The 12,087-nt window shown below is 33.5% G+C and overlaps 1 protein-coding gene across 1 annotated transcript; it reads right to left on the bottom strand.

Moving 5' to 3' along the window:
- Positions 1-9,725: 9,725 nt before the first annotated feature.
- Positions 9,726-11,877, bottom strand: LOC120267624. Its single transcript, XM_039275295.1, has one exon. It carries the CDS (start codon positions 11,843-11,845, stop codon positions 10,013-10,015), a length of 1,833 nt encoding a protein of 610 aa, XP_039131229.1. The 5' UTR covers positions 11,846-11,877; the 3' UTR covers positions 9,726-10,012.
- Positions 11,878-12,087: the final 210 nt, after the last annotated feature.

Raw genomic sequence — 12,087 nt, 5'->3', positions numbered from 1 at the left:
GTTCTCCATTAATCTAAAATTAAATTTAGGACAATTCACATAAAGTAATCCCCCACAATAACCTTCATTTGAGTAAAGTGAATTGAAGAAGTCAACCACCATAATTAAAAGAAATTGAAATCATTAACCAATCTCTCATTACTATCTCACAATATGGCGATCTTATTACTTCTTCTGCAACACAAAGTGTTTAAATGGAAAAGCCAAGTGTTCCACTCACCCAATTAAAACCAGTAAAATCTAAAATCTTCATTTTTAAAATAAATTTTTTTTCCTCTTATGGTAATACTCTATCGTTCTCAGAAATCAACTAAGATTCTAAAGCCACTTAATTATTAGCATTTCTCTTAGCCAAAGCTCATTACACACTAAGTACTTTAGACCTCAAACTACCTTTTCCCAAACAAATTACCAAAGGTCTCCTAATTCCAAATATGCAAATCATGTCGAAGGTTCCATATTTTGTCCACAATGCAGATATCACTTGACTACCAACCTTAGATAATAAAATCATCAAACTTGGGATGAGATGGTGACATGGCTTGGAACTAAAAAGACTTTTTGCACAATTACTTGTAATGGATGCCTGACACTGTAATGGAACCTGACATTGGTTAAATGTGTATGTGTTAGGTGATCCAGTGATGGCTATACCTATAAGTATATGCAAGTACATTTGTCGGTCAAGAAGTATAGTGTGCTAAGCAGGAGAATATCAATCCCTAGAGGGCTGGGAACTACTAGTATGAGGTATTTCCCTCTAATCTAGCTTAACAAAGATTATGATAGATGGCTACTAAAAAGGGAAAATTAAGTACTACTAAAACTAATTAAAAACCTAACTAACCCTAGAATGACTAAACTAGCGATAAGACTTTCAAGATTACCAATATGAAAAACAAGTGTCTGGGTAAAGACTCCCCAAGGATTGGAAATTAAGTCCAAAAATTAGATGTTAATTAGTGATTGATACTAATTGAACTGAGGGAATTCCTAAAGTGTGATAATCTCTTTCTCAAGGTAGTTAACACCTACTCCCACACATAGCTAATGCAGACATCCTTGTAAGTGCATTAACATTCTTTCAATTCCTAATAAAGATTAATCCTTGGTTTCTAAAAGTAAGTTCTCCTTTCTCTCGAAGTGACTAACCCAAATCCCATGCGTACATGGATTGTAATATCTACCTAATCGAGCCTCCTTATAATTGTATTAATGAATATTTATCCCTTAAAGGATTGAATATACTCAAGAGAATTGTGGAGATCTGAATTTAATCGCAAAGGTCCCTATCACTAGGTGAACTCATAATTCCCTCAAACTATAGTTGATCTATACACTGTGGGTATCTCAACCTTTACTCAAGCAAACCAAACAAAAATTACTTGTCTCTTACAACAAAAAAGCTCATGACATTATTGCACAATAGTTGAGTCTCAATCAAAGTATCATTTGAAGAAAGATTACATTCAAGTCTCAAAATATGAAATCCTAGGATTTACCGATACACAAGGACCAAACAAATAGTTCCTCATAATTGAGAGAACATCTACACAATGTAAAGGAAACCGAATGCACAAAAGAAAACATGAGAATTTCCTCAAATCCCAAGATTGATGAACTTCGATGAAGAACCACAGACAACATAGTTGTTGGATCTTTCAACACGCAGCTTGCTTTAGGTCTTGAATAGAGAATAATGCTTGGTAGGCTCTCTAAATTGATGAGAATTCCTCTCTCAATTGAAATCAGGTTGTCTTGAATCTACTGCTAGGGGCGTACTTCCCTTACCAAGAACTCCCTTAAAACCCTTCAATAAAGCTATTCATAGCTTTTTTATTTATAAGCAAGGGATACAGGTGTAACCAAGGATGTATAGACATGAATATGAAGAGTCCCCGAGCTTTACATTCAGCTAAAAAGTTACTTAGAACAATATGGGTTATCTTTAAGGTTCTCTGGCTTATGGCGGTAACATTGTGTTTGGAATGAGAGTTTAGGAGGGAAAATAAAGTAAAGGGAGAGTCAATGAGGGTCAAAGTGAACCCTTCCCTTGTTTAGATAAATTTTTTTAATTTGATAAAGGGAAAGAAAGGGTTAACTCTAACTCTCCAAAACTCTCCAAAACTCTCCAAGCCTCTCTTTCTTAGCCCCTCAATTTGAGGTGCCAAGGGAGGATGAACCTCTACAAAAATTTTAAAACTTTTAAAAAGACTATAGCACTCTCATTTTTTTAATTAATTCTAGAAACTTACTCTATAATAAGATTATAATTGGTAAATCATATTATTATATATCTTTTATTTTTCCTTTCTTTTCTATAACCAAACAAGTTTTATCAAGCAACCCTCCTTTCCTTTCGCTCATTAAAATTTTATTATCCAAACAAAGGTCCAATCCTTCATTTATTTTCCCTTATTTTCCTTCCTTTCCTCTCCTTTCCCTTCACTTACCTTCCCTTTCACTTTTGGATCAAAACACTTTGTCAGAATACTAGGTATGGTCCTTAGGATTGTTCTTATAGCATTAAGTCTGGCGGTAAGCCTCTCTATAAGCGTCATTTGCGGACTTGGTTGATTTGTTAAGCTATTGATGAGGGTCTCAAGCTGATCCTTATGTGCATAAGGTTGCCCATATTACAATCTGAAGTACCTTAAACATGATCATATTGCTCCAAAATTACCTCAAATTACTTCCTCATGCTCCATGTATTATATTCATGCCCTGGACATACAAAGATAACAAATTACGTACCAATATACTCAAAATTCATAAAATAGTCATGCCAAGTGTTCATAACGGTGATTAATATAGGTACACTCAAGCACTTATTAGTAGATCTTAACAATGGCTTCAAAACAAGCAAGTGCCATTGTTCAATCGATAAACCATGATCTAATCTCTCCTCGACTCTCATCTAACCTTGTTGCTTGTTGCACCAAGTGAAGGATAGACCTTACAAGCCAAGATATATAAAACTACAATTATCCATCATAGCTTTAAATCGCATATAACGAGAAAATAAGATAGTTGAGATGCCAAACTTCTTCCTATTGCTATATATCTCATTAAAATGCCCTAAAATCATTTGTGGAAATGATATTGCCATAGCAAACTCCTTAACTTGTTCTCATAGCTTCCTTCTCATCTCAAGCACTAAACTTGCATAGATTATTGAAAGAAACCAATCTATGCTAATTTACTTGTGACATTGATCAAATCACTTTCAAAGACACTAAATCTCAATACCATAAAAGCCATAGCCATAAGCATAACCGACAAGATCTCTAATGTGAAACCTATCAAACTTTAGTGTTTTTTACTACTCAAGTTTCATTATCCTTCAAGCTTCTCAGCTCGAAACTACTAGGACTTCGGGCTTATCCACTCTTAACAGCTCCTTGACTATGCATGATTCCACCAATTATGCTCTTATTAGAATTATTTGATATAGTAACTCTCCTAGTCTTTCAATGTTGAGCAATCATGCATAGTTCAAAGTCAACTTCACAAACCTCTTTCAGCACATTAAAGATAGCCGCTACATCTTTCTTAGTCCTTAGAACACTGTTAGATTCCCTTGCAAGTTTTGAGGCCCCATTGATGTTAAAACAAGAGGACAACAACTTTGGCCATCGTTATGGTCAATTCTCCAACACTGAGAACAAATAAGTAGTAAACAGATTTTGCACACCAAAGGTTGATGGAGATTAACCTCCACATGTACCCTCTAATATATCCAATAATATGCATAACACACATTACAATCCACTTTAAGAGCTTTGCTAACCATATTTCCCATTTCTAGTAGGATTCACTCATTATAAAACTTCAAAGGTAAACTTGGAAACCAAACACATATGGTAGTAGATTCAATATAGTCTTTTGGTGACTTGAATTACCAAGTCCACTTGCTCACCATTACATAATAGCCAAAATTAATCCAAGGTCCCTCCTTTAGAGCAAAAATAAGATCCTTTATTGCTAAAAATTGAATGTCATAGAATCCCTCATGTATATTAATTAGTTCTAATTCCACTTTCAGTAATCATAATGTGTTGATTTTCTTATCAAGAACTTTGAAACCAATTGAGTAACCAACCAACTTCACGATCAAGTTCCATCTCCTCTTAGGAATTTCCTTTGGTCTCATTGATGTCTCCAAGCAAGGCCAAGGGTCCTTGGCTAAGAACATAATCAAGCTATCATTCGCAAAAAATATTAAAGTCCCAAAAAGTATTCACTCTAATATGCTCATTGAAGATATCCTAAAGAGGACAGATTCATCGGCCTCTATTAAAAACTTATCCTATTGAGCCCAACATCCCACATCCTAACATCCTTGACATCCTTGATCTTCTTCTGAACCTCTTCACAAGTTCAAGAAGGTCAAGAGTTACTTATTACTACACCTCCTCTACAATGAGAGCTGATTTAAGTTGTAAAGGTATAGATTGCTTAAGAAAGTGGTTTCAAATCCTTGTGTCTGGAGGGGTAAAAATGTTCTGATAGAGGTCTATCCCCTATAAATCTCCTAGTACCTCAAGATCTTATTTGAGATTTACAAGAGCTTGAAAGTTCTTTTTTATATTTACTACAAACATGAGAGTCCAGATTGAGATTTAAGATCTCAAAAGTTATGTTGTGTAATTTAAGGACAAAATTTATTATATTTGAGATTTTTAAAGACCACAAAATTAAAAATTTTATATTGTGACTATGAATGTCATATATTGAGTTTGAATGATTACTGCAATCTAATTTCAGATTTTAAGGATGGTAAAAGCTTTACTTACAATTTGAGGACCATGAAAGTTCTGTTTTAAATTTGAAGGACAACTACAGATCTATTTGAGATGTTAAGTTCTGCAAAAATCCTATTTGAGATTGAAGGATCAATAAAGCCCTATCTAATTTGAATTTGAAAGGCCACTGGAGTCTTATTTGAAATTTAAGGACTGCGAATATCTTATTTGAGATTTTAGGACCATGAAAATATTATTGTTAATTAAGAACCTTAAAGGTCTAATTCGATATTTTAAGTACACTAAAGATCAAATTTTGTATGTTGAGGACTAGCAACTAGCAAGTCTTATTTTCAGTTTTAAAGATGACAACAGTGAAATTCTATTTTGAGATTTTCAAGATAGCAAGGATCACATTTGCAATTTGATGATCGTGAAATCCTGTTTTGGGTTTGAAGGACAATTAGGTCCAATTTGAGATTTTAACAATTGCCAAAGTCTAATTTGGTTATCAACAAGATTTGATAGGTCTGAGAGCATTTAAATATAACATGGTGCTCGAGAGTCCAAAATTTTGAAACAACATAAAAGTTTTGTAATCTGCCATTTGAAGGAACTTGAAAGTCCAATTTGGGTCTTTAATGGATTGGGTTCAATGTCAATGGATCAGATTCAAGCTGGACATATATGGTACTATGAGAAACTCTCCATCTTTTATCAATTTTTCTCTTTTTCCTTTTACTCTTGTTCATTATCCTTTCTTTTTTACTTCTCAACTTTTCTCCTTTTCATCTATGAGAGCGATTGGGAAGTTATAGCACCATCTCCACATGAGCAACAAAACTCAACTAATCATGTGAACCCTATTCTTTTATTTTGTTCTGTCATTTTCTTTTTTGAGATTTTTGTATCATTTAATTTATATTTTATTTATTTATTTATTTATTTATTTTGAATTTGTATCCAAATCAGCATTTAAAATTTTAACATATATATATATATATATATATCTTTGAATTTTTCTAAGGACTCAAATTCTTGTGAGCCACAGCTTAAGAGCGAGATGATCACGCATGCAAAGTTCATTTTGTAGGAGATAAAGATGATGATATGCTTTTTATTTAGAGGTTAGTGAGTTCAGAATTAACAATCTTGAAAATCTTAAGCCACACCAAAATGATGAGTTTAGGAAAAGAAAACTTATTAAAATTAATGTAAAAATTTGGACAACTCGATTTATTTCATATGGAAAAATACTTTTGGATTCGGAGATGCTGTTCTATCTCCAACATTCATTTATTTTTCCTACAGATTCATCTAAAACCTATCAAGCATGTTGGCTATACTTCTAATATTTGTACTTGCTCTACTATTCTACTCAAGTTTGGCTAAAGAATAGTTACTTACACTAAAACATAAATATGTTGATTCACGGTTACTTATGTTTAATTCTATTCTAGTTGTTGTATTTCATTTCAAAGCCATGCCAGCTCTATGTTTGGAGGATTTGTGAATTCCTACTTATTCCCGAACTTCACAAGGCTGAGGTTATAAAATGATATATATTGCAATATGATCAAAACATATGCTGCAAAGTTTTTATCTTTTTCATGGAATCGAAACTGGAACAAACTCATGCACAAGCTTGTGAATAATAATTTAAATATAAACAAGTGATAACATTAGAAAATGTTCATAAAACTCAAGATTGATCAATTCTCCTAAAAGAATTGCAATTTGATAAGCCTTAATTTCCTCGTATGACCGACTTTTGACTAGATAATACATTAGGTTTCCCAAAATGTATGTATTGCCTGAAGGGTACTTTTAAAGTAAGATAGATTAATTAGGAAGCTATTTATATTAGAATAAAGTTTGGATAAAATAAAATTTTAGTAGGTGATTAAGGGTGTGTGATAACTAATAAGTCGGTTTGGTTAGTTTGATTAAATTAACCAATAACCCAATTATCCAAAATAAAGTATATTGATTTAATTAATATGATTAAAATTTTCTCTTTTTGTTTTCAAAATATGTGTTATGTTTCAGAAATTATGATTGCATGATAAGTCGTTCTCAACTTTATAACAAATCAATTTTAAAATTAGAAAGAATACATATAGACAAAAAGGTCCATCCAAAGAATTAGACTTCAATGATATCTTATGCAGAACAAAATATTACAAAAATAAATTCAAATAGTTCACACCCTTTCTAGTGACCAGAAAGCAACATATAATTTTATTTTATGCTCTTGGCTTTTGTATAAAGGTATCATATCACCTTGAGTTTAGTACAATTATTAAAACTTTGGCTCCTTATGTATATGATTGTTGTAAATTGTCTACCCTAATAATTTGAATAATAAATGAGCTCACATAGAGCCAAAACTAATTTCGGCCTAACCCAAACTACATTCGGCCCACTCCAACTTGGTTCATGTCAGAAGCCGAATAATTCTAAATGAATCATTTATTTACTAAATACAACCTTTGATTTACATTTGCATGTTGTTAGCATGACTCCAGAGCGACTCTTTGTTTAAGCGGTCAATTAATTTATTTTAGATAAATGTTACAAACTTTAATGAAATAAATAAAAAAAATGAATTATTAGCAGCTCATGTATATCTCATGCACATGCAACAACTTGAACACCAACAAAAATAATAAATGAGTCAATTTGTGACACGCATAATTTATTTAATAATTTAAAAATTAAATGTTACAGAATGCAACTTGATGGACACTCAAATTATTTACAGTCAACTTACGCTCAAATAAAATATATCAAATAATACATTTTCAACCCTTGATATCTACACATTTGTTTATTTAATTGTTTTTCTTGTATTTTATTTAAGAAGTAAGTGTGGATTTGGTTTTTAAAATATAAGGAAAATATTATTATGGAAAACTGAAGTTTGGGTCTTATCTACTAGAAGCTTTCTTTTTCTTTTTTAATTGATCTTACCTAATATATAATGACCATTGAAAAATATATACACAAAATATTTTAATTTCATTTTGGTTATCTGTACTGAATTTTATCAATAATTTGAATTTGTCTCCTCTGAAAGTGTTGTTTATTTTCTTTCATTTTCATTTTCTATTTTTATTTATATTTTGGCATAATTTTCACTTGATACATAATTCAAAATATATATTAATATTTATTATTATTATTATTATTATTATTATTATTATTATTCAATTGATGTAAAATTTAAGGACATAGTCAACCATTGGATAATTCAATGGTATGACACAAGAATGCTAAGGGAGAGGGCAAGAGTTCAAAACCTTTGTCTGATAGTATTGTTCATGTACTTGAAACTCAGGTTCAATAATATTCATAGGTTTGGGTGTGGGTCCTCTGTGCCAGAAATAATAATTTCACCCTTTTATAGTTACAAAGCAAGGTGATTTTTCTAGGAGGAGCTATTATATTGGTGCACTTTTATAACTGCTTATCCCTTTGATAATCTTTTAAATGAAGGGTGATTAATCGTCGCCTATTAATAATAATAATAAAAATATTAAGGGCATAAATATTGAAGTCACAACAAAGTGACTTCAATAGAGGACAACACAAAATCAATATATCCAAACTTATACAATGATTTAGATGGTGCATTATTTAGCGGCAACAAAGAGACTTCAAGAGAAGACAATACATAAAAAAATAAAATAAGAACAAAGCAATGTCTAAACATTTTAAAATATATTAATTGAAGTAAATATTAAGGTAAAATACACAAAGAAAAGATAAGTTTTTCTTGTAATTTTAATAAATAGTTATTTCAATAAAAAAAGCAATCTTTTTATAATTTTAATATATTGAAGGGTTGACATAAAAATGAATGTGGTGGTGAAAGCTAGCATCAAGGAGAGTAAAGGTATTTTTAATAGAATTGTAGTATTCTTCAATGTGTTTCCCATTTTTGTATGCTAGGCATTTTTTCCGGTTTCGTATCGAAATTTTTAAAATTTTGTGAGGAGTTTTGAGGCAATATCATATATAAAATAATATAATTAAACAATTCCTATCGTAGAAACTCTTTTATACTTTGGATTTCAAAGGTCTTATGAACATTTATTATATAAATAATTAGGTGTAATTAATATTTTTCAATTATTAATATCATAAGTAATATAAATAAAAGCTTAAAATTATTAAAAAAAAATTAAAATTGTTCCTTAAACGCTTTTGATAGATTATACATCTACTTTAATAATATGTATAGATAATACAAATATAAAAGAAAAGTCATCCGGTGAAACTTTAATTGTTCTCAATAGTCCCTCAAATTTTTCATTTTTTCAAAATATTCTTATTTTTTTATTTTTAGCTCAAAAACAAAATAAAAAATAATAATTTATCCTTATACACAAAAATAACTTGTAACAAACTTGCTCCTAAGCTTCGGGGGCATTTATTTCACTGTAAGTGAAGGGAAGTCAGGAAGTGAGAGAAGTGCCACTTCCTTGAAGTGAGGGGAAGTAATATCACTTCCAGAACTTCTGTGTTCATTTGTTAGAAAGTGAGAATAGAACCGAAGAATTTAGATACTGGATGAAGTTCTATGAGTTTTAAAAAAAAAATAAGATACGAAAAAAAGTTAGTTTTTATAGATTGACTCACTTCTCCCCCCACACTTCAGTAAAAAAAATACTAAAGTGGGCTTAGTTCAAAATCCACTTCAATCGGAAGTGAGAGAAGTGCCACTCCCTCCACTTCAGCACAAATGAATATTAGAAGTGGAGGAAGTCAAACCACTTCCCCTCACTTCCTTGCATTTTTTCTCAAATGAATGGCCCTTCCATGTGGTGAACATATGATCTGACAAAAGGTGGTGCCTGAGTTTAAAAAATGGAAGGTGTCTCAAGTTTTTTTTTTAAAGTAATTATATATATATATAGATATATTTGAAAGACCATCCCCTGCACTATGAAGAAAGAATAGTCCAGAAAGATCCCATACGCCAATGTTTCTTATTATTTTCTATTTTGACCAGGAACATGGCATTTCCAATCAAAGTCACTCGTTTACGTAATTAGCCAATAATAAACAGCAACATTTTCATTAACTCTGCTACACTGTAAAACTTTCATAAAAGAAGATCACCAACCCTTTTTACTCTTTTTATAATTCTTTAATCTACCTTTCTAATTAGTAACTTTATCTTAAGCCCAATCTGGTTGCTTCTATACTGATCATCAAGTCCTATGGCCACTCAATACAACAACACTGCTATGAAATGAAACTCACTCTTTTGTTACATGCCCTTCAGAACTCTCCTTACTTTGTATAGAAGTAGTAGAAGGAGGCTTCATCTCAACTTGTAATTCCTTCTCAGCAGCTTCCCTGAACTTCTTATATATATCTCCTTGGTAAAACTTCCTTGTTCTAGCTACCAAGATAAGAGAAACAAGAGCTCCAAGAATTGTAGCCCCAGTGATTATAAGAAATGAAAGCCTGAAGCATTGCACTCCAATACAAGTCAAATCCTTGGCACCAGAAGTAGTAACAGTACTGAGGTTCATCTTCTCAGCCTCTCTATCATACAATAGGCCAGTGACTTTCACATTCAATATGTAAGAGCCAATTGGACTAGCTACTCCACCAAAATTATAGAGTGTTGAGTAATACTTAAGCCCAAAGATCTCAGAAATGATGGCGAAGAGAAGAGGCCACTGAGCACCAAAGCAAAACCCAATGACAACAGATGCAAAGTAGAGTGAGTTGGGAACTCCGAAAGCAATGAGCAAATGACCAAGACATGATAAGACAAGAACTCCGGTGAGCATCAGTGGACGGGGAAATTTGAACTTGGCGAGAAGGATCTCGGAGAGGAAGCCAGAAGTAAGTCTACCTAAGCAATTCCAGATGCTAATTAAGGAGACAAATGTACTGATGCTGCGCTGGGGGTACCCTAATGATTGGCCTATCTGACCCATGTTGTCGATGGCAGTAAGTGTACCACCGACGCCGCAAATTGTTGCGAAGAACAGAACAATCATGTCGATGCTCACAAGTGCTTGCAGGATTGAGTAGTCCTCTCCTCTCTCTGGAGCTTTGAAGGTTTTAATGAGTGATGCCAGTGAAAACCTTTTAGAGGAGTTAGCAGAAGATGGTGATGATGGTTCCTTCACTGTTTTTTCTTGTGGTGTTTCTTGCTTTTGGTCAGTTGGTTTTTCAACAGTGATGGAAAGAGGAGGAGGAGGGTTTTGGTTTTGATTCTTGTTGGCTTGAATCTTTTTTTTCCAGAGAATAAGCTCTTCTCTTATGACAACATAAAGAGGGGAGGCCAAAAAGAGTAGGACAAGAGCAGCACTAAGACTGTACTCCACCCTTGAAGACGGCAGAGTTTTCTCAATAATTATTATGACCATAAGGTACCCGGCGAGAGCTAAAATGATATAAAGGAAAGAGTAAAAGACCTTTGCCTCATTGGCTTGACGAACAACCTTCATGATCCTCACTGTGTTGATGGAGACAATAGAGATGGCAGCTGGAAGCCAAGCAATAAAAAGAACTAAAGCCTTAGCATCATTACCATAGAGAGCAGGATAGAGCTGAGTGATGATAGCACCACTAAGACCGACAAAGGCTTTAAGAAGACCGAGGACGATACCACGGCTCTCAGGAAAGTTCTTGACACAAGTGACTAATGCTCCGGTGTTGGCAAAAGTCTGAGAGTTAGCTCCAATAAGAATGTACAAACACATTTGCCAAACGGGCACATGAGAAAGACGCTTAGTGATGGCAAGATAGATCATAAGGTAGCCGAAGAGATTCATGCCGGCACCCATGGTGAGAACAACCCAAGCAGGAGTGACTTCATTGATTAAGCCGGAGAGTATGCCAACATTGGCACCGAGGTCTTTGAAGAAGGAAAGGGTGTTGAGAGTTTGTTGGTTGTAGCCGAGGGATGTCTTGAGCACAGGAGAGTAGATGCTGAAGATGTAGGTGGCTCCTGAGGCAGCCAAGATTAGAAAGGATGCAAAGACCATGAACCAACGGCCACGGAGTATGTGGACTGTGAGGTTTTGATGGCCGGAAGGTGATGATGATGATTGAATTCCAGCGAACACCATGGTTGTCTATGTGTTTCAGTCAAGGTGTCACCCTTTTTGCCTCAGTTTGAGAGAGCCTAGTGAGATGGAGGTTGGAGGCAGAAGGATAAGGGAGGCTGGGTCATATAGAGGGAGTGTGGCAAGGGAGGAAGGGGTGAAGTGCAAAATTGTGACTCTCTCTCTCTCTCTCTCTCTCTCTCTCTCACACACACACACACACGCTGGGTCATATAGAGGGAGTGTGATAAGGGAGGAAGGGGTGA

Source organism: Dioscorea cayenensis, chromosome 8, assembly GCF_009730915.1.
Source record: "Dioscorea cayenensis subsp. rotundata cultivar TDr96_F1 chromosome 8, TDr96_F1_v2_PseudoChromosome.rev07_lg8_w22 25.fasta, whole genome shotgun sequence".
Lineage (NCBI taxonomy): Eukaryota > Viridiplantae > Streptophyta > Magnoliopsida > Dioscoreales > Dioscoreaceae > Dioscorea > Dioscorea cayenensis.
Note: the sequence above shows the minus strand (reverse complement) of the source record. Positions and strands in the feature narration are given on the sequence as shown.